Genomic DNA, 24,142 nt, shown 5'->3' with positions numbered 1-24,142 from the left:
CTCAAGATTTTTACCTTCTTGCCTCAGTAAGTATAATTCCTAGCACTTAATCACTTTCAAACTTTCCTATATTGTCATTCTTATTTGAATATACGGTTTCAATTTTATTTTATCTGTTTATTTGTAGAAAACGAAACATTATCTACAGTACGTTTAGGCTTTGGATAATACTGTACATATCGATATACATCGATCAAGCTATTACTTTGAAGGAAGTTATGAAAGAAAACAACAAATCATTAAATAAATTAGATTTTCGCCGATGTAATAATTTATGTTTTTATGCGTGTATTGTTTTGACAGTAAAATAGATAATTATGTTATTTCGTGTTGCGTATTTTTAAAGTCAAGGATAGAATGTGGTACATGTGTATGGCTTCCTACTTCTGATATGAATGAGAACAGTTGCTGATAATTTCAAGCATAAAATATGAGAAATGTTGAATTTTTGGAAAAAATCTGGTTAGTGTTTCTGTAAATTTTGAAAATTATTTTCATTTTAACATTGTTGAAATGAATGTGTAAATGTGCCAAATAAGTACAAGTTATTTTCAGGTTAGGTGAAACGTTGATTCAGTTTGACATAATATATACAAAACTTATAAGAATAATAGTTAATTCTAGCAGAAATTTTTATTTTTTTCTGGGGGATAAATTAATTTAATGTAGGTTTTAGTGGAGTAATATAATATCACCTTTTATCATACACAATTATTTATCATGCAACACACAATTATTTAAAAGTTATTTGCATTTAGTTATATATCGCACAATATACTTTTCATTTGGAAAAAGATTGATTATGAAATGGAACATTATTTTAGTTAGGTCTGCTGTATTTTGTATTTATAGAACAGGAAAAAGAGTAACTATATAGCAAGTAAGTTAAGGGTTCTTAGGTGTTGTGATTGTTATGCTATTACACTTGTGCGACAAGCACGAGTTGGACCACTCAACATCAATTGTGTGACTCTTCACCTAAGAGATTCAGAGCCCACTATATCGCTTTGATGTCCTGTTGTGGCCAGCAGTGTAATGTAAGCGTATGATTGATTGCCTGTGTTGCTTTCAGGCCAGAAGGAAGGAAGAGACAAGCCGTCACCTCGCAGTTCGCCGGCCAAGTCCCCTAAACACAGCCCCAGCTCTGTGATATCAAATGGCGATGTGAACGTGACTGAAGAGGGGTTTGGCCTGTATATTTCCAGCCCTCTGGCAGGCATAAATGAGGACGAACTAGGTGAGGAATTTAAGTTTTCTATCATGATTAGGTTAATCTTTGTGTTTGTGTTCCCGTTCCCATCCCACCCACCTCTCAACTTGATGGTTTCACTGGCGTTGCAGATGGTGACGGGGAGTCTGTGAACCAGCGGAGACCCCGCACCAGGTCCCGCCTGTCCAAGACGCTGGGGGAGGTGCTGGCGGACAAGGGGGCCCTCGGCTACTTCATCCAGTTCCTGCAAGCCTGCGAGGTGCCCGGCCTGGTCAGATTCTGGCTGGACGCCGAGAGCTTCCGCCTGGCGGCCCGGTCGACGTCCGGCGGCCAGGCGGCGGCATGCCTCTCCAGGGTCGCCCGCGGGAGCTTGGACGAGCACTCCTGCGAGTGCGGACATTCCGTCGGTGCTGCCCCGCGGGGCTCGCCCGCGAGGCAGGGTGGAGACTGTGGCGAGGACCAGGGACCGTCTGTGCCAGGGTCCTCGCCCTGTAGCAGTGCTGTGATAAAGATAAGCGTTGAGAACTTTGTATCGTCGAAGTGTCCGCACGGTGCGTCCGGCGAAGCGAAGCTGGAGCGAGACGTTGCGGACGGCGCTGCACGCAGTCCAGGTCTTCCAGACGCAGGATGCTCACCTCCGGAGCCGGCGGTGTCGAGCGGGGACGACGGGGTGCCGAACGGGCGCCACGACGAGGGCGGGGGGCTGCCCGAGTTCAGGTGCGATCCCTGCGGTGGGGCGTGCTTCTCCGTGAACGACGCTGTGAGGATCTACAGGAAGTACGTCCGTGCGAGCGCAGCTCTGCGCGTGCCACTGTCAGACGAGGTGCGCGGCAGGCTGATCGCCAGCGTCTGCCGGGAGGACGCCCCGCTGGACCCCGAGTGCTTCACGGAGGCTCAGGAAGAGGTCTTCAGCCTCATGGAACGAGAGTAAGCTCTGCCCCCCTGTGTACGGTTCAAGCATGCAATATGCAGGGCTGTTTGAGTACGATTCTGGTAAACTTAGTGTTTCTGTAATGATTTCATAAAAGTACACTGTGTAAAACACTTCATCTTATTCAGGGTTTTAGCTGAATCTTTTAGTTCTTGTAGTACCTCATGTTTATTACACTAGAAGCATAAATATTTGTCCAGCATTTTAAATATTGTTTTTTAATTGATTATTCGGGCCTCAGCCTAACATGCTTCAAGAGCTTTACAGATTTTTCAGTTTGCTTTTGATGTTCACAGAACCTTAGTAATGTGATATAAGTCTCTTTTAATGTCCTGTTGATGGAATTAGGCCTACTCAATTTCTATTGTATTTATGTAAGAGGAAGAATGGGCAAATAGCTGCAAAAGCAGATATGTACACATTAAAAAAAAGAGTGTGTGTAACTCAGTACACATGATATAAATTAAAATTCTTTGCCAATTCAAACCTCGACTGGTAAGTGCTCTCTTTGTATCTCTTTGGCTTTAGAAATGTTTCAAAACTATGTTTGCGAAAACATTGCATTAAAATTTGGCCTTGAATTTGTAAAATAAATTTTATTCTCATCATGCCAAAAAACGTTTCACTTCAAAAATATTTAGTTACACAGCTAAAACAATACTCATAATGCTTTTTAACAGCACTTATTTACACAAGTAATTAAAATAATGTGGCCCGTGGCGCTGTGTCCAACAATAAGCTCAAACCCCGTTGTGTTGCCCTCTGCCCAAACACTCCCTAATGTCGGGGTGGCATCAGGGTAGCAGACGGGTCCCGCCTATCCCTGCAGCACGGCGGGGTTCAACCTGAGCCGCTCAAGGGAACCAGTTCTCTGTACCGTCCGCAACCTATTCTCCGTCCTTTTTGCGTCAGAAATGTTTCACAACAGTGTTTCATGAAAATGTTGCATTAAAAAATGGCCTTAAAATTTTACTCGCCCCTCTCGGCCAAAGAAGTTTCACTTTAATAAACTGAAATTTAATATTAGTTGTTGAGAATAAATATTTTCTAAACAAACTTCATTTAATAAATAAATCAATGACTTTTTAATGAACCGCATAGTTGTGGTGTAAGGTGATGTGACTTTTGTGTTAGTGATTATTTTAATCGTAACCTTTGAATGACGATATTTGGGGCTTTAATTCTGGGCAGGATTGGACAGCACGTTGTTCAGGATGTACCTGCAAGGGGTCCCCGAGGAGAGAGTTACCGCAGGCGGCTGCAAGAGCTCTCGTGAGGGCGTGCTGCAGGCGTGAGGGTGATGCTGCAGTGGCTTGCAGGTACTTCGACGACTTCCTGGGCAGCGAGTTCCACTGCAAGCACCAGCTGGACCTGCTGACGAGCGGCGAGGTCTCGCTGGCCGACGTGCTCTACAACGACACGGCCCTCTTCTACTTCATGGAGGTCCGTGCCACACTCGTCGAATACTCCACGTTCGTCGTGTTTCAACTTCTGTTCCCCCATTCTGATTGTTAGATTACCGGTGTGGTTTCCAGTTAACGTTCGAAACAAGCTGTTCGAAGCATCCGTTGTTAATGGGGTTGGATTTCAGTATTGTCTCAGTAATGTCTGCCATTAAGTATCTGTGTTGCTATGAAATAAATGAATATTTGACTTATCATCGTCATCATGCACGTACATTTTTGGCAACTCTCAAATGTTTTAATTTTCTTATGTTTATTACAGAAGCACATTTAAAAATTGAAAGAAATGAAAATGAAAATAAGATTGAAACTCCGTTACAGGTATTTTATTTTTCTTTCTCCTCCTAATTTTTATGGTAGGTACTAAATAATTGTGATAATTTTCTTTAATCTTACTGGTTCTTGAGTCACTGCCTGTCTTTGTTTTCAAAAGGCAGTAATAATAAACGGACTTTTGCAAAAATAATTTTTTTTTTTGTAGTTTTGTAGTGTTTTAGTTTTTAGTTACTTTCCAATTAATATTAATTGAAGCTACCATTTAGCATCTTGTTTTGAATTAAAAAAATTTTTAGTACGTAGTCAATTTCTGGTTGTTATTGCCACGGGCACAGTAGACGTGCTGTCGAGGACCGGACTGCGCAGCGCTGATGTCCGCGCGCCGTGCTGTTGCAGTTCGTGGAGCAGGAGGGGCAGCGAGGCCTGCTGGAGTTCTGGCTGGCGGCCGTCAACTTCCAGCAGCAGCTGCTGGAGAAGGGCAGCGCGTACGACCCGCTGGAGGCCCAGAGTGACGCCATGATCCTCTACGACAAGTGAGGCCCTTGCACCACTGTCATGTCGACTCGTAGTGAGAGGGGGCACACACGAGATGCCTCTCGAAGGGTTGGGTCCAGGTTCGTAGCACGAGAGTTCGAGCACGGAGCCTGGAGCCCCCTCCCCCCCCCCAACTCGGTCATTGCTGTCCGCGTGGAAGTCATGGTAGTTCTCCATTGTCTGGGCCATCGTCGCCAGCCCGCTCACCGCCCGCAAGTCGGCTGATGCGCGGGAACCTCGGCCGGCCCAATAAAATTTGTGTCAATTGTCCACTCAATGGTACATCCGATCACAGCTATTGTTTCTGGTGCACCAAAATAATTGCTAAAGTCCAGCTAGCAAAAATTATGTCCCAAACAGAAGTTAACTAGATACAAATTACCAGAAAATTAAACTAAGTAAAACAATAGTGGTAAGAACTAAAATGATTTGGCATAACTGTAAAGAACATTTAAAAAAATCGTAAATTGAATAAAATAAATATCATTTTAAAAAAACTAGTAATAAAGCAAAAATTATCAAAATTTTAATGTGTGATTTTATAAAGAGTACAAAAAATAGAGTTGAAAAGCAAATAGAAGCGGAACCAAATGCCTCACTAGGTTCTTTTCCAAGTGAGGCGATGTTATTTTGCTTCTATATCCAAGAACAAGTTGACTCGAGTCTGATGTGAAAGTGCCAATAAATTCATTTTCCGTTGCTGACAAGCTGACCTCGCCTTATATCCAGGGAACTACAGCAAGAGACCCTGGAATCATCAGATGGTTAGGGTATCGGTAGTTGACTATAACCGTGATGTGGTTAGTGTTGGTCGTTTGTCAGTGGCTGGGTAGTCACGGGGCCTCATTTCCCGGCCAGGTACTTCTCGCTGCAAGCGACGTGCCCCTTGGGGTTCAGCGCTGGGACACGGGTGGCCGTGGAGCACAGCATCTGCCGAGAGGGCGGGCCCCTCCCCGACTGCTTCCAGCGGCCCGTCTCCGTCGTCATGCACGTGCTGGACAAGGTGAGCATCCTCCGCCTCGTCTCTGTATCAGGAGGATCACAGCTCTCGTCTCTGTATCAGGAGGATCACAGCTCTTGTGTCTGTATCAGGAGGATCACAGCTCACGTCTCTGTATCAGGAGGATCACAGCTCTCGTCTCTGTATCAGGAGGATCACAGCTCTCGTCTCTGTATCAGGAGGATCACAGCTCTCGTCTCGGTATCAGGAGGATCACAGCTCTCGTCTCTGTATCAGGAGGATCACAGCTCTCGTCTCTGTATCAGGAGGATCACAGCTCTCGTCTCCGTATCAGGAGGATCACAGCTCTCGTCTCCGTATCAGGAGGATCATAGCTCTCGTCTCCGTATCAGGAGGATCACAGCTCTCGTCTCTGTATCAGGAGGATCACAGCTCTCGTCTCTGTATCAGGAGGATCACAGCTCTCGTCTCTGTATCAGGAGGATCACAGCTCTCGTCTCTGTATCAGGAGGATTACAGCTCTCGTCTCTGTATCAGGAGGATCACAGCTCTCGTCTCTGTATCAGGAGGATCACAGCTCTCGTCTCTGTATCAGGAGGATCACAGCTCTCGTCTCTGTATCAGGAGGATCACAGCTCTCGTCTCTTGCAATTTTAAATCTTGTAAGAGAGTATCTTCAGAGTTTCCACAAACAGGCAAAACCTGGAAAGCGCAGGGAAATTGTCAATATCGATTTTCAAGACAGTATAAGTATTGTTTAATACCTCACAGTATAATGTTATAAAACAGAATGCATTTTAATCATAAATTAATATGCTGTTAGTAGTCTGTATAAGATTTTCAATAACATTAATTTAGTGTAAGGAGCACAAACAACTTACTGTGTATTAATTTAAAGTTGAATCAAATATCTATTGACCCTGTTTTTAGTTTCATAACAGTTGATTTTGTACCATTTAAAAGAGTTTATCCAATAAATGTATTCATTATCTTCATGAGCCGGCAGTGTCGGTTACACAGTGTAGATTGAAACGATAACAGTGCAGACTGTATATTGTGCTGGAATACATTTTATAGTCATATTTTCATTATATGTTTGTCACATTATGTTTTGATAGTTATTTTTATTTGAGTAAATCTGTTAAATTGCCAGATACACCAATAAGAGGATTTTTTAAAATATATTTGACATGGAAAACTCGGGGAAATTAGATAAGATAAGTGTATGGGAACCCAGATATTGTTTGATATAAAATTTTAATGTATTTAACAGATAAGTAGTGACTTCCTGATACCACAGTGAGCCAGATTAATGTCCGTATAATAATAATAATTGTAGATATCCCATCAAACTGAAGGTTCGTTTGCACAACTATGTGATGTAAAACGTACCTTCACCTTTTAGCAGCAAGTGATAGCTGAGAGGATGGATGGGTGAATATTGTGTCAGCCCACGTATACATTTAGTGTATTTGTTGTATTATGTCATTACTGATCTTTCATTTCATTTCACAGTCTTGCACATGACTTGTTTTAATTATTTATAATCGTGGTTTGTTAAAAAAGACTTTTTTTTTCCAGTCTATTTTTGCTACTATTTGGTATTATTAACATGTTAGATTGTTTTTTTTTTGAAAAATCTCGGCACAACACACTGATGACGTGCGATTCATGTGGTTCCAGAGTTACTTGCAGCCCTTCCTGACATCACAGCTGTATTTCAGGTACCTGTCAGAGCTGATCAACACCATCCAGGCTAACCCTCCGCTCTTGTCCCACCGCAGGAAGACAGGCAAGTTGGTCTGCCAGTGCGTAGTTTGCTAAAAATAAAATCTTCACAATTAATATTGAAGGCTGAAGTAGCTTGACTTCTGGGTAGTAGCCGTGTCCTTGGCAAATAATTCACCAATGTTTCGGTCGACATTGCAGTCACCATCATCAGGGGGCAGTTACCTGCCTGATGATGGCGACTGCAATGTCGACCGAAACGTCGGCGAATTATTCGCCAAGGACACGGCTACTACCCAGAAGCCAAGCTGCTTCAGACAATGGCCTGCGAACATTATTGATATCGAGGCTCTCGGGGTCTTTCTTACTAGAATTCTTTACGTGTGAAGAACATAAAATTTACTGTATCGACGTTCTGTTAGTTTCGGCAGGTAAACAGCAGTGTTGTGTTGGTAAGAGCCCGTCTACAATAGTCCGAACCTGTGCGTGGTCCGTGTCCTTATCCGAATGTGAGTGACGTCACATTGTCTCACCGAAAACTGCCCTGTCCACAATTGCGATGTCCGATGTCCGAATGTATCGATTTCTAAAGTTTTCACCAGAGCGCAGTAAATGTGCCAAACCAAATGTTTTTGTTTATTGTTTTTATGCTTTGTAGTTTGAGATTGAACTTATGAAAGTTATGTACGTTATAAGTGACTTACAACACCTTCCATTTCCTTCAATAACAAAAACAAACACCACGTTTTCAAACGGGAACCGTAAATTCAAATATTGTGAGTGTTCTGTTCTTTTTCTGTGTCCGAAGTACACAGGTTGGGAAAAAAAGTTCAAATTAACGAATGTCTTCGGACCAGGTAGGTTCGGACCTCCGCCCACTTGACGCATGACGTCAGAGGGTCACGTGGACCAATCAGCGACGAGTATCCTTCGGACACAGTTTAGGACGTTGCTATTGTAGACGGGCCATGAGTGGGACGTGCTGAGCGAAGCCGGCGGTCGGCACGGGTGCGCAGGGTCGGAGTGCAGCAGCGAGCTGAGCATCTCCACCCAGAACACGCTGCTGGCGACGGAGGACACGGCGCCCGCTCGCAGGCACCTGCACAGCCTGCGCGGGGGCGACATGAGGATAGACGCCCGCCAGCTGTACGACCCCGACTCCCTCTGGCGGCGGCGGCAGCACAGGTCCGCCCCTCCCGTCCCTCCCGTCTGGTGCTCCCTCAGAGCAGCCCTCGGTCACGTGGACGGGTCTGGCGACTGCTTGTCCTTTCCCTCGGGGAGTCTCGCGCGCCGGCCTGCGAACTGACGGCACTAGTAGTGGTGGAACCCATCTTTAACATTGTGTTAAATGGGAGTTTCATATATGATATGATATGTCATTCCTAATTTTGTCTCAATTTATTAAATTTTTTTTTTTACACAACTATTTTTTTTTTTTTTTTTTTTTTTTTTTTGTTATTTAGTTTGGGTACTCGATAAATGCCTAATGTATACCAATGCCTTAAAAATTTTTACGCATTTGTCAGTTACACCGCTGGAGCGGTGAGAGAGAATGTCTCGCTCTTGTATTGCGCCTGAGTGTAATGAAGGTTACGGCTTAAAAACTATGAATTTTTTGTTTTGTTTTTTGTACCTACCTGACAACCCGGTTAAAAGAAAAAAAAATAGCAAGCTGCAGTACCAGGAAAATTAAGAGTTGAAATTTTCTTAGATTAAAAATAATTACCGGACTAAAAGTCACATTTGAAAGACTGACACAATGTTAATCTAATGTTTTTGATTTAAATACACAATTAACATTTCAAAAATGCCGCTTTTATGGGAGATCCCAGATTGTTTGGGATCAGCATTCTCAACACTCCAACTTTTAACTGACAACTGCGGCAGAGTTACAAGTTATTGCTATGCATGTAACCCCTTCAAAGCTCCCAAATTTAAAATCTTAAAACTGTAACTGAAGTTTAAAACCAAACAGCCTTTTAAAATATAAGACCACTTTTATACGAAACTCCCATTTAACTCAATGTCAATAATGTGCTGAACTACTACTAGCGCTGTATAGTTCGCAGGCCGCCACGAGCTTCACTAAGCGGCTAGAGAATGTAGGTAAGTTGCCAGACCTGTCTATATGACCGTGTTGTAGGCTATAGCCAATCCGTTCTCTGTTTTCTCTGAATTTAGCTGTGTGAGGCCATCTCCAGTAATCTTGTTTTCTAAAAGGTTTAAAACCATCATTAATAAGAGACAGGAAGACTCATAATCTCAAATACACCTGCCCCTCAATGTAACACTGTTCAAATTGTGCAGTTTTAAAGTTACTATGTTAATAAACTACAGCATTATTTGAAAGGGGCGACTGAATTGTTGCCCATTGGAAGGGCAGCCCTTCAGGATTTTTTCTGACAGTGGTTTATTTGTACAGAGACTGTAAGGGCAGCCCATCCAATTTCTGAAAACATGCTCCTTTAAGAGTTTAAATAATCCTGAAAACTTGCCCCTTGGATGGGCAGCCCATCAGGATTTTTCTGACAGTAGTGTTTTTGAAAGGTTGTCTGAATTGTTGCCCATTGGATGGGCAGCCCATCAGGATTTTTCTGACAGTAGTGTTTTTGATAGGCTGCCCATCCAATTGGCAACAATTCAGACAACCTTTCAAAAACACCACTGTCAGAAAAATCCTGATGGGCTGCCCATCCAAATGGCAACAATTCAGACAACCTTTCAAAAACACTACTGTTAGAAAAATCCTGATGGGCTGCCCTTCCAAGGGGCAAGTTTTCAGGATTATTTAAACACTTCAAGAAACATGTTTTCAGAAATTGGATGGGCTGCCCTTCCAGTCGCTGTACAAACAAACCATTGCCAGAAAAATCCTGAAGGGCTGCCCATCCAACGGGCAACAATTCAGCTCCCCCATTTGAAATAGCACTGTCATATATTTGAAGTAGGGATCTTTGTCATTGATGTGAATTTTTATTCTCTTGCGTTCGCAATGGTAATTGCACTTGGTGAAGGATTGAACATAATGCAACAAATTAATGATATGACAAATCGACAAACGTTGGTTTACTCTTTACTTAGGTAATAGCTATACAGTTCCTTTGTGTATTTACTTAAGCCGTATTAACAAGTTAAGTGGTTTGTATTACGCAGTAATAGCTCAGATGCCTGAGTGTTCAGCCAGTGTTTACATTGCACCATCCTGGAAGTTGGCAGCAGCTCCGGTGATGGGTCGTTAATTGATTTTAACGGGAGCAGTGTCTTGATGAAAATGGTGGTCAAAAAGCACAATTCCATGGCTGGAAAACAAATAATTTTGATTAAAATACACTATGGCAAAATGTGTTTTATAAGTGCTCCTTTTTTCCAAGAATGAATTAGGGTGTTGCTTCTAGGGACGGGTGTACATCTGAATGTGTACAGAAATACTTAAATGTCTACATTTGAGGTGAGAGTTGTGGATCATATCTGCAGAGAGGTCATTAGAGACGGTAAGGCATAATGACACAAAACTGGAACATTGAGGAAGACAAAAGCCATTGCCAGCAGTAAGGAATTATTCCAACATTTGCTAAGAATGATTTTGGATAGCTCTTGGAAAACTGAAATCAAAGTAGCCAGTCTAGGATTGTATCACAAATCTTCTAAATCCGCCAATTAATAGGTTTTACTCTAGTATACAATTGTAATAGTTAATGAGTTAATGTATTTTAATTTAATTTATAGTCAATTCATTAAAAATATGACAATGTTATTACATGTTGGAATCAGTTGAGTTTTGTAAAAGTACTAGCGACCCGCCCCGGCTTCGCACGGGTGCACTGCTGGTACTAAATATACTACAGAATGTCTTTATTTACGACATCACATTAGAAACCTCTAAAATTATCAGTGTTTCTCTACTATAGTATGCATGTATTATACATATAAACCTTCCTCTTGAATCACTCTATCTATTAAAAAAAACTGCATCAAAATTTGTTGCGTAGTTTTAAAGATGTAAGCATACATAGGGACAGACAGACAGCGGGAAGCGACTTTGTTTTATACTATGTAGTGAAGGAGCACTGTTTTCAGGACTGTTCTGTATTCCACATGCAGTTTTAAGGTGTGCGTTCCTCCAACAATACGACACATGGCCACGTGGTATTGGAAGTGCGAAGTTTCCCATTGGAATGTTCCCTGGTTGTTGGTTTGGGCGAGATGGACCTATTCCGTGTTCTGCTCGATCCCTTGACGTCATACCCAGTGTTCATTTTTAACACCTCAAATGTTTGAAGTGGTCTTAATATTCAAGGTGGGCCAAATATTTGAGTTATTTGAGGTTGAGCTTTATTCAAGTCCTGATTATTTTTAACACCTAAGTATATAGAACTTAACAGCTGTCATAAATAGAAGCCATCTGAATTCTAGTGTCTTGTATTCTGTTACATCTGGTACTTAACATAATAGAATTCAAATTTTATCTTAAATATTTATACTTTTTATTTAATTCCAAATGAAGAAGTGGTGGTGTCAGAGAATTGAAGAATTTTAATACATTTTGATGTCATAAATATCTTGTCAATTTGTGTACACGAATCAGTTTTTTCTGCTCACCTTGTTATTTTATCTATATAAAAAAAGTAGGCAGTTGTAACGTGTGTCATTTGTGTGTACATTAGGCTTTTAAGATGTTTTTGACTGTAATGTATCGTTATCAAATATAGCATTAAATTATAAAACATGGTTTAAAGTTTGAACTAGTAAATTAAATTTTAAGTCTGTCAAACTTGAAGTAGGATGTGTGCAGTTAATGTCGTGTGCAGTGAGTAAGTGTGTGGGTCGTGTGTGTTACAGCGGCCTGAGTTTTGGTCGCATCAATGAGATCGGGAGGTTCGAGACTGATTTTGAACCCGAGCCGGGCAAGAAAGGAGGTGTGTTGCACATAGTCCTAGTTTTTGAAGTGTAACACACTAAAGTAGGGCTGGGCCGATCACTAAATTTGCCGATCATTCCGATACCGATCATTTGCGCTGATCATTGCCGATCAGACAAATTAAGAATTATATAGCTTGTTTGATGTTAATAATAAAAATCTAAAAATCAGCACACAATATTCTATGGCTGTGGTTTCGTAAGTGCGATAGACGTAAGTTAAAATTAGTATTATTTCATAAAAATTGAAGTTTTTATTGTGAATGATTAAAAACTTCGTAAAATAATTGTTTGGCATGTTTTAAAAATACCCATATGCAAATTAATACTGTAAATTCGTGTTTTTGTTAATACGTGATTGTAGGCCTATCTTATTTAGTTATTTTGTAAGTAAATTTGAAATGTACAACTTTGCATTTTTAAGCTTAATTCAGTATTTATTATTATTTAGTATGTAATGATCGGCGTTTGGTGATCGGTAAATAATTTGCAGATCGGTACCGGTGCCGCTGTGTTAAAATCGGCCGATTATTGTGATCGGTGATCGTCATCGGCCCAGCTCTACACTAAAGCTTTTATACTGTAGATAAAAGGTGAAGTACCTTACAATTTACTGGCTATCTGCGCATTGCCCAGACTGAAGCAGAGGAACAAGATTATGTGGTGAATAACACTGAAAAGCAAGTTAATACCCCATAAATCACCGATATACAACAACAAAAAAATCTTTCATTTATTAAATTCAATAAATTTAAATTATTTGGCATAGGCCATAGAGTTAGTACCAAAATGTATATACTAAATGGAATAGAAAAAATCCTGCTTTTTTTGATATTGCAACTGTTATTAGTAACTAATGTTTTCAATATGCATTTTAAAATGCACGTATACATGCTGATTTATTTTTATTGTTTCCAGTAGTTAGATATGCTTATTACAATTTATGATATTGTAAAAGTGCATGGTGTATCAGTCAAAATGACACTGTTTTGGTGAAGTATGCATCTTTGAACAATCTAGTTTTGTATTTGTTGAAAACTGTTCTATCTTTTTGAATAAACAGAGTTCAGAAAATATAAAAATAATAACACTGAAATTTCTTGTTTTAAAAATGAAATTGGCCTATAAATAAAACCATAAAATCTTGTCTCTACTAATGCACAATCTAAGCATGAATAACTTTGTATACATATTCATATTCATATGTATGCATATTATTGTGTTGGTTTCACAAAGAATTTTCTTATTCAGAATAATTAAAAACTATCTATGTTTAGAAAAAAATTTATAGAATTCACTTTCATGTGTGTTTCATGCATCAAATTTATTTGTTCTGTTATATTTTCTGAGTATTGGTGTCAATACTTTCAGTGAACGGACACTTGAAACTAAATAGTGATTGAACCTAATGCTTTTGTAAGTATGTAAGCAGTAGGCACTTATGTTAACCTAACTATTCAACTTGGTCTACTTAATTTACCGTACAATCACTCTGAATCAAACCTGAGGTTATTGAGTAATTGTTTAGTTAATCTGATCCAGACTTCACTCACGTAAACTATTTGGAATTATTATGTTTCAGAATGATTAGAGCTAACTTTTACCACGGCAGAGTTAACCTGTGTAGGTTTTTAGTAGCACCGAATGTGTTAATATCACTGGCTTTTCCAATAACATAGAGATCCAGGTGCAAATGTGATGCTATGGCCGCTATGGGGTATGACTGTGCGTGTGTGCAATAATTATATTTTAAGTGAAATTATATATGTACTATGTATACCCAAAGAATGAATATATATTGAAAGACTTGTTTTCAAGTTCTCAGATATGTTTATTTATTTAAATGGAAACCAACGTAATTTTAAAAAAATATATTGTGTTGGTATGTAGTTTTGTTAGAGCACCATTAATATTTTAGTTTGGCTTGGAATCAATCGAAAACTTGGTTTAGGTTATAGAATAAAACTTGTTGCTACTACAAATGATACTGAGCTGTGAACATTTATGGCCATTACCCATGGCAATGTCAGTGATGATGAAATATTTATATAATTTTTTTTTTTCTCTGTTAGAGAATCGCATCACCAAAGTTATGAAGAAGCTGGTTCACATGGAAGAGGATAAGGTATGTTTGACGTAAGATAGCAGAACCCAGTTATAATGTGATCCAAGAGGATTATAAGCAGGAACTGGTAATGTGTTTTCTCGGTTCTTGGTTCAGTTAAACACTTGAGATTTGGACTGAATATTGAAAAAAAAAAGTTACTGTAGACAATTGATTATTGAAATAAAGTCTCTCAGACAACCTATACTGATTTTCGCTCCATTTTATTAATCCTTCATGAAAATTCACAAGTCACCATTGGCCGCCATCTTTGACCATTAAAACACGAACATGACAAAAAAACAAACAGGTTGCACAAAACATCTTTACTGGCTCTGAAACACATACCTACTGCTCATTATTATATCCTGTGGTTGCTTGCTACTGACGGTACTCAGTCCTTGGGACAATGAAGAAGTTACTCAATTATCTTGTGGGTTGTTACCCAAAATGGTGGCCAAAATTTCTAGTTAAAAGTTCTGAAACACAAAGGTTAAAAACAAACAGTAGAACCCTAACCACAGCAGCAAAATTCTCTGCCTCTACATCCTTTTGTTGAATTTGAGCCACTGCCCGATAGATGACCATTCTAACCATTAAAATCTATCAAGTAAGAATTTAAAATATTGTTAATACTGTTTTTTTTTTATCATGCAAGTTAAGTAACTACTAAATTTATGTATCTGCCTCTGTTGGAGCTTATTTACTTGGATATTTGTTTTAAATCAAAGTATGTTTTTTTTTGCAAATCTCTCCCTGAATTAACTGGCTTTTTTGATGAAAATCAGTAAGTGATAATTGAATTTGATGACAAATCAGTATGCAAAAATAATGAATAATTTCACAATTTAAAAACCATTTATGATGATATAAGCAGGAAAATTTAAAACACAAAATGTTGTATGTGCACAGGAGATATACGTATACCTTTTCCTTATGATGAATATACCGGGACTGTAACGTAATGGTTACAATCAGGAACCCCAATATAGGGTAGACACACATTAAAAGTTTGAATACAAGAATAGTTTCTTTTTATGATACATTGCAACGGGATATCTTAAATGGTTTTTTTTTTTCACCACTGCATGGAAGCCTGCTTGATCCGGACGCTGGTTCCTGATAGTTTGCACTGACTTCATTCTGGACTTGTGATTCATGAGCACCAACCAGTAACTTTGTCCTTCATATGCAGCCATGCAGCCATGCAGTTGTAACTTTAATTAAATGATTGGTTTGAGGCGCAAGTACACCTGCCCCTCGGAGTAACGCCCTAATTCGTTCCAGGAAAACAAGGAAAACAGCGCTAATTAAATACTTTTTTTTCTATAAAATTGTATATTAATCAAAATAATTTGTTTTCCAATCAGGTAAATGTGCTTGCTGATAAAAACTTTTTAATATATAGTTTAAATACATTTGAAGTACATTTAAATAAATGTTGAGTAAAATTTTGGGATTAAACAACTTAAGATGAAATTTAAAAAAAAATTCACGGTCCACGTTTTTTAAAATAATGGGGTTTGGGCATAACATTCCTAAGAATCTCTAGCAACATTTCAGAGTTACAAAATCATGTTATTAATATAGGAGATATAGTACTTAAATTCTAATAACATTAAAAGATCATAAAATAAATGTTTTATATAATTAGAAAGATTATTTAAACTGTTAATGTAATTCCAGACTCTTTTGTTTACTAAATATGTGTCTGGCATGATTTGCCACTAGTGCATCGTAGTAGGTGCAGGGTGAACTAGCCCAGAGATGCTGCTAACGTGCGGGATGGCCTAATATAAACGCTGGCTGAACACTCGGGCCATCGTTGGAGATAAATACGCAATGAAGGAGGGGAATAGCTATTAAGAAAAGAGCAAAATATTGAAAGTTAATTCGTCACATTTTAATTCGTTGTGTTGCATTTGATGCTACACAAGTGCTGTTACTACTGTGCGTGTGGAAATAAAATTTCACGTAAAAGAAAAAAAAGCGCTAGTTGAAATTGTGCTGTAATTTGCGGGAGACATTACTTGCGACTCGGTGAATGAAACAGCATAGCTCGGAGGGGCGGGTGTAGCGTTGGCCAGTCCCTTGCCAACTTGCGAGCACGCGGGGTGATAGCTGCCCCCTTCTCAGTCCGGAGCACTAACGGCGTGTGGGGGTTGAACTGTGCGCAGGCGAAGGAGGAACTGGCGTGGCAGATAGCGGAGAAGATCGTCAAGGACATCACGAGCCTGACGCTGGGTGCTCAGGATCCGTTCCACTCCTGATCCTTCGCTGCGTGAGTACACCTCGCACATTCCGTTTCCAGCGACACCCGTTCAAAGTATTCCACTAAATAATCGTTACTTTGCTAACTGGAAACAAAGAAATCTCAACTGAGTAATATTTCACAAATGAAATTTAAAATTGTGTGGGATATTTTTTTATATTTTATTTATTTGTCTGTGTATGTGTTAAACATGTGAGACTTAATATCTAAACAATTTTTTTACTATATCTGTGAGTCTGAATTTCATTATATTTTCAATAAAGTAATTCAACCTAAAAGTTTGCAGATAAATAATATTAATAAAGTTATGATTTACTTTATTTAGTTGTGATGTCTAGATAACTGTAAAAGCTTTGTGATTTCATGCATTTGAAGTAAGTAATGCTGAAATTGTTTAATTTCAAAATAGGCACAAATTTAATTATTCTAACTAATGTTCGAATTTACCAATACGTATCACGATACTTGGACTGAAAATACTATTGAAATTTACTCAATCTATTTATTTTATTCACACTATTTATTTATTTCTTTAAACAAGTTCTGGAGGTAAAAGTTTCCAGTACCAGTACTGTTTATGTTGGGACTTATTTATGACTTTCGTTACCAATCCTTCAGTTTCATTACTTCTTGTTTTTCCTGTAGACACCCTGAATTAAATTTTGTGCCACCAAGATGATGGGGTGGTCAAACCCAAATTTTTGCAAGTTACTACGTAATTACATAATCAGATTGTTCAAAGAAAATTCTTGAACCATTACATCAGCCTTGTAATGTGTTTGACATGTTGGCTGTTGTGTCTGTCTTGCAGTATGTGCGTGGTGGAACAAGTGTCTAGTCAAGCCTGAGGGTTGCATTTCAACGTTACGTCTACGTCTACGTCTACGTCTACGTCTGCGTCACATGCTCTCTGAACCAAGTTTTACACGGCGGTGCTGTAGCAACTCTGCAAGTTTTATATTGCAGAAACATTGTGTAAATCTAAGATTGTCATTGTACCTGCAAACACAATTGAATTCTTTGCAGGAATATCTGTTAGTGTTTGTTTTATTAAATCATTGGTAATGTTCAAAGTCTAGTTAGCTGTGGTTGCATGTAGTTCAAAGCGAGTCCGGAACACAGCGTTGTCTTTGTGGCCATGAAGTTGTACCTGTGCGGAGTGACACTTCCAAGTTCAAACCTTTTGCGTGCTGTGTCTTTAAACTATGTGAACAGGCCTAATATACTTACTGTATAATCTTGTTTGACCACAGTTGCAGGTTGTTGCTAATTTACTAGGCCAGTTCTAGTTATACACTTCTACTTAATATTTTTTTTGTATGAGGGACAAGTTGTTTGAATGTCAGGTTACGCTTGAATTACAAAATGTAAGGTTCTGGTAGTTTTTAATTTCTGGCTTATCATTATCATATATATTATATCAAGTATTGAGCTACGAAATAGCTAAATTTAATTTATTTTAAACTTGGTGGTACCTCAAATAACTCAGTTTGCAGTGACTATCGAGCCCATTTGAAGCAATGTCATACATAGCTTAGCTATCAAACAAACTGTCTTGTTTCTATAATGGTTGGGTGCTGTGTTACTCCGTTAGGAATAGGAATTTGATTGGTTTTATAAAGTACACACACACATAAAATGAAACTGAATTTCTTTGTGCACAGACACTTACTAATTTCCAGGTACATAATATTTTGCACTGATTAAGACTAGTTGTGTGACGATGAACATATTTAACTCTCTTACTTTTTTTAAGCAACATTGCCCTAGATTACAGATTTTGTGCATAGTATATTGCCTTTCAGTTTGGTTTAAATTGCCATCGACACGTTGCGTTACAAGCTACAAGGGATGTTCAGTCAAGACGACGGCTGATGTGTTGAAGGCCCAGGTATTGCAGGCAGCCTGCCGAGTGGATGAAGACTGAACTAGCAGGGGGCAGTGTCTTGGGAGGACGCACCACCGGGAAGCAAAGTACCGAGCGCTAGTTGGTGGTGCTGAAAGTTTAACAGTGAAGTTTGTAAAGGATGTTCACAGTTTAAGGGAAAGTTTGCTAACCGTACTGTAGTAACAAAGTTGAATCAATATAAACTCTTTGAAGGTGTAAGAATACAGCTTTTTAATATTTTGCTAATTAGTTAAAATAATTTCAATCCCGAGAACCCGAGCTGAAATCAAACAAGTGATGTTGCAAACTGGGACTGAATGAGAACAAGAGAAGAATTTTTCTTCTTCTGCCATTGTCTTTCAACTAATTTTGTTATTGCATGTTGTCGTAACTCCTGAGATGGAGTCTATGGTTTCCACACTCGTTTACATTCTCATCCTTGTCTTATTGTTTGCTTTTGTTCCTTTTTTATAGTTTTAATGTTTGAGGAGAGAAAATAACAATGTCTCATTGAGGTACAGAATATGTGTATGTATTGTAACACTAGTACGGACAATAAAAGAGGCAGGTCATGTAAGATTTAAAAAAAAAAACACAAAAACCAAACAAAGAAGTTTTCAAATGTCCCGCCACAATGAAGAAGTTGAAGGTACATACTTAATATTTTTATTTGTGTCTTATGGTCTGTGCTAGTGTTATTTTACATATTTTTGATTTGTACTTTATACAGTATATAGTTTTGTTATGTTTTAATTAGTATTTTACTGAGAATTTCAGATTTATTATGTTGCATTTACTATTACATACGTATGTATTGATTGGCAGATTTAGTTATTGTTGTACACAATACAAAATGCTTGTATAATATTATAAAATTTAATATCTATATTTATCTGCAATTTTATTATGTTTGTGGAGTCATTGTACTATATATTTAGAATAAATAAAAATAATTTACTTTTGTTAGATGACAAACTGTTTATTAATCATATTTTATGCTTAGAGGCAGTTTCAAGTTCTGTGTGCACTGTAATCCTTATTGAGACTTTTCAGAAAGGCATTTGTAAGTGAAGGTTCCATAATTATAAACTTATAATTGACTTTAAAAGCTATCAGGTTTTGGTTCTTATATGCATGTGTTGATCTGAACATCATGTAACAACACACTGTGTGGTGAGGTATTGAATCACATGCCAGTATATAATTATGCTGTTTAATTCCTTTGCAACGTATCAAAATAAAATAGTTTTAGATAAATTTGTGTTCAAAACAGAATAACATGTATCTAATAGCAACAAAGTACACCTATTCCTCACTTAGCACGATTAATTTGTTCCTAAAAATGCTCGTGTTATTCAAAATCGCGTATTCTGAAGCATTAGTTTCCATAAATAGCAAGGCTAATTCATTTAATGTGTTCCAAAATTATGTAGGAAAATACACTTTATGTAATATATTGCTTTGAATAACACTATGTATGTCACACCATTATGTGCCTCCCATCGCACTTTGTATGACAAATACTACACCGCGTAACGGGAGATACGTTTTTATGTACTTTATTGACAGTCGGCTGGCTGACTTGCACGCCCGGGCGTGACCTTCAACTCACATTGCGTACCTTTCCAAACCATCCTTTACTGACAGTGAAACCGATATTACTGTCCGGATAATTACATTTAAATTTTTAAAAATTAAAGTGCTTATTCGCGTATCACCACCTGGTTCACACCAATCCTGTCAGGCCAATGATTATTTTTTTTCATTGCAACATTCATTTAACAACCTTTTCCACGTGAATCATCTGTTCATTTCTGTTCCGGTATCTAATGTCTAGGGCCTGGAAAATTTCGGTGTTTTCAGTATGCAAAAAGCGGTACTTTCAAATTAGAAAAGCGGTGGTTTAAAGTCGGTATTTTCGTTATGCAATGAAAATTTTACCGGTATTTTAAATGTTGACTAAATTGTGCAGTTATTGAATATAATAGTTTACATATTTAATAAACAATCCATGTATACTAGGAATAGACTAATATGCATAATAACAGCCAATTAAATCCAAAACAGTTACACAAAACAGACACGTTGCTATAGATGTTTGCAACTACAATCATTTTTTTTCGGCTGCCGATGCCACATGCTTAGCCCAATTTAGATGTTTGTCAATGGAACTTTTTGGGTTAAATGATACTTTAACCATACGTGAGTATAAGTGATCTGCAAATACGTAGAATCCCGCTGATGCGACCCCTCACGGTTCCCGGAAAAACGGACTTATAAACAGAATGGTCGCAATAGAGAATTCGGGCCAATTCCCCCCCCCCCCCCCTCCCCCCCCAAATATATCCAAATACATTAAAAAATCGCCTTTGTTCGCATAGATTTCATATTCAAATAGTCTATGGAGTAAAAAAGACAACTTTTTAAAATTCATTTTACACCTCGGACTCGCATACCCTGAACAATGGGGTCCGATAAATACTCGCGCTAAGTGAATTCGCGTCACGCGAGTTAGGCTATGCTAGCCAGCTGGTGGTTATTTTCGTTCAAAACGTGACGAAGGAACTTGTGTGGATCAGGTAGAAAACATTCGGCTATAAACGAAAGATATAAGAACAATGCTATCCTGAAATGCTGTGACATGTTTTTGGAGTAGATAATCACAGCAACAGACCGACAGGATGCGCTCCCGCCCTTGTCGTCAGCGATGTTTATTTTGACAGCTCAAGCAATTATCTTGTCCACGTCCCTTCATAGCGTGAAAAAAAAAGATAAAAACACGTTGGAATGCAGATGGAAAAGTAACTATGCAGTAAAATAAATATATTTACGGCCCTGCTAAATTTTTCTATTCAATAAAATTCGAGGTAATAGTGATTTTTCAGCAGAAACTGCTGTGTGACTAATAAACAAATTGTTTCATAATAACTTAAACTTATAAAGTATTTATTAACGGCGAAGGACAGTCGTATAAGCCCATACAAATATTTATTTTACCGAGAATGGACTATACAACCTGGCTTTTGGCGCACGCAGTGTGGGAGGGGAGGAGGATGCTGACAGTTTCTCACGCAGAAGGTTGAAATTAGTGATGGGTCGTTCGTTAACGATTCGTTCAAAAAGAACGAATCTTTGAGAGAACGAAATCTTGCGATTCGTTCGCGATGTAAAGAACTGGCTCTTTGAGAGCCGGTACCTTGAAAGATTCGGAAGAACGAAAACGCGGAGAGAACGAGAGAACGAGAGAACGAGATGAGAGAACCAGCCACGCGCCCGGTCTGATTCGTTCGTAAAATGATTCATGACGTCAGGAGTCTGAAGAATTAGTAATCACAGCGTGCGCATGTTCACAAGAGCAAACGATAACTGATGAAATAAAATAGGGTAACATGAAAAGTATCTATACCTGAAAATGTCAACTGTTAAGTAGTGGTTTAAAATTGCTTTTTCACATTCACATACACAAATTTGGAAATAAAAAACTAAAAAAACAAAAAAAAAACGTATGAATTAAAAAATAACAGGGAAAGTAACTACAAATGTTCACACTTACCATTTTTGGGTTAATTAATGTACTTCATTTGTTTCTCTTCATACTGAATTGCAGTAGTATTAAATTTTTGTCTTTTTTCTCTAAATGTGTTGGTCTACATGTAAACACTTTACTGTCACTAGAGTGTAAATAGCATATATATTAATATTTGTAACTTAAAAAGTAATAAAATATAAATAATCTTGTTTCATATACGCAACTGTGATTCACTGGCTACGGAAAGCAATGTTCAAATTCAAATACAAAAACACGAACGTAATACTCTAAAGGATGAACGAGTTACGACACCTGATAAAAGAGCCAGATCCCATACACAGAAAATAACGAATTGACCGAGATGAACGAATCGTTCTGAACGAATCATCTCACGGTACTGATCCAAAAGAACCGATTCGGTCAAAAGATCCGTTCTGCCCATCACTAGTTGAAATAAGGAAGGGAATGTGTTGAAATGTTAGATGGAAAAGGGGGGGGGGGGGGGTGTTTTTACATGGTTTGTGACTCTGGGAGGGATGAGCCTTGAAGAATTAGCAGGGGATGGGAGAGGTAAGCGTCACGTCACGTCACGTATGACGTCAAACCGCCGCTACCGCCAGCCTGGCCCGACGAGTTTCTTACGCTCTCGCAGAAGCTACCTCAGCGGCTTTTCGTGCGGGCGGGTAAGATAACATGACCGCTGAGATGGCTTTTCGTGCGATAGTGGACGCGCCGAGCTCGGCTAGACACTGCCGCGTGGACAGTTGAACACAGTGCCCAACAAAGTGTAACAGACTTGTTTTTCAGCCGATTTTACTCAAATTTACGACTTTCTCTGCTCAAATTTTTCACGTTTTCTCAAAAAACGGTCGTATAAACGGAATGGACGCATCAGAGGGGGGTCGCATCGGCGGGATTCTACTGTAATGATACTTTTCGGGGATATATTCGCAGTGTAATATAGAAATGTTGTGGTTTTCGCAAATGTACTTACTTTTCGCGTTTTCATGCGAAATTCGCGCTAATTTTCGCAAAATTCGCGATCGCGAAAAATTCCAGGCCCTACTAATGTCAAATATATTCCCGCTAGTACAACCAACAGCATCAGACTTATATAAACCTTTGGTAAGAGTCCTTATTTCGTATGATTGTGCGCACAGTTGACTTGCTTAGAACTAATGTGCGTCATAACATAAGCGTGGCCTTCATGACAATCTGCACGCCGTAATACTTCTAGTTTTGTCTCAAATACTTGAACACGATGCATTATGACATTATGAGTGATCAAGCACGCACAGTTACCGGCAGCTGAATGGACCACTGGCTAAACTGAGTTCACTGCCCGGTTTGTGGCCAGGCGACAATGGTACGGCACGGCGGCATTCGGGTGGACGTAAAAACATTTGGTCCTTTACACTCCATGGCCACAATTTAACTTGCCAAACTGATATTTTTACAACAGCCGATAGCATAGACAGACCTGCGCCCGCATCTCTTCCCCCCTTTGTTTGGCTAACTGTATCCCACGACACTTGTGTTGTTTACGGAAGTTGAAACAGACTTCGTGGCGTCGTGCTCCATTTTTTTTTTTTTTTTTTTTTTGCCTGCCGAGATTTCGTGCTAACTGAAATTTACAGACTTGCTATTCAAGACTGGGGCAATAAAATTCACATTGCACTAAATGAATCAGCACAATCTGAAGACATGCTAAGTGAGGGATAGGTGTACCTCCAACTTTTTATTACCCACTTAAAGCTTAATTTTGGATTGTGTCATCTGAATAATGTTAGACTGGAAATGAAATAAAACTGAAGATTACTTCACACAGTTATTTTGTTATTTAGTATGTATTTCCAGCACAGTAAATTAAGGTCGTACTAACCAATGTATATCTTACTGTCACACATTTGATTTAGGTAGAACCCTAGTACGTATTCAGACATGGCTTTTGATTTGGATTGTCCTCTGACATCTTGGCTCTAGATCTGCAAAAGAACTTGTGCAGCTAGTATGTCATGTGGCTCTACAGTTGCTGAGTGGACCTTGAAAATTTTCCCTCCTGGTTATTTCAAGTTAAAAAAAAAAGTTATTGGCAGTCAACATTAACAAATAAGAACCCGGCAACTTTTTTTTTCTCTCTCCTGTATGATGCCATAAATTATAATTCAAAATTGTGCAGGAACATCACTATGGATGTTTTAACGTTTTTTTTTTACTTGTAAGGAGAAGAAATAAAAACAGGTTATATTTAACTATTATTTGCAAAGTTTTGAACTATTTTTTTTTTAAAGTAGACTTTGGTATTGTTTTTTTTTTCTTTCTTTCTTCC

The 24,142-nt window shown here is 38.7% G+C and overlaps 1 protein-coding gene across 1 annotated transcript; it reads left to right on the top strand.

The window, feature by feature from the left end:
• The first annotated feature begins 194 nt into the window (after window positions 1-194).
• LOC134530111 (A-kinase anchor protein 10, mitochondrial) lies at window positions 195-23,640 on the top strand. The gene is made up of 12 exons (XM_063364714.1): window positions 195-462; window positions 1,073-1,237; window positions 1,342-2,137; window positions 3,461-3,584; window positions 4,277-4,413; window positions 5,273-5,417; window positions 7,059-7,167; window positions 8,120-8,288; window positions 11,943-12,019; window positions 14,093-14,145; window positions 16,302-16,405; window positions 17,208-23,640. Exons 1-11 carry the CDS (start codon window positions 438-440, stop codon window positions 16,392-16,394), a joined length of 1,893 nt encoding a protein of 630 aa, XP_063220784.1. The 5' UTR covers window positions 195-437; the 3' UTR covers window positions 16,395-16,405; window positions 17,208-23,640.
• Window positions 23,641-24,142: the final 502 nt, after the last annotated feature.

The sequence above is a fragment of the Bacillus rossius genome, chromosome 3 (assembly GCF_032445375.1).
Source record: "Bacillus rossius redtenbacheri isolate Brsri chromosome 3, Brsri_v3, whole genome shotgun sequence".
Lineage (NCBI taxonomy): Eukaryota > Metazoa > Arthropoda > Insecta > Phasmatodea > Bacillidae > Bacillus > Bacillus rossius.
The sequence above is the reverse complement of the archived record's forward strand: the minus strand, read 5'-3'. Positions and strand labels throughout refer to the sequence as shown.

Excerpts from the sequence above, each read along its gene's own strand:
- LOC134530111 (XM_063364714.1), top strand. The coding sequence starts at position 438 with ATGTTGAATTTTTGGAAAAAATCTG. Across the intron at positions 2,138-3,460 it reads TTCAGCCTCATGGAACGAGA|GTACTTCGACGACTTCCTGG; the intron begins GTAAGCTCTGCC and ends AGTGGCTTGCAG. Across the intron at positions 7,168-8,119 it reads GTCCCACCGCAGGAAGACAG|GGTCGGAGTGCAGCAGCGAG; the intron begins GCAAGTTGGTCT and ends ACGGGTGCGCAG.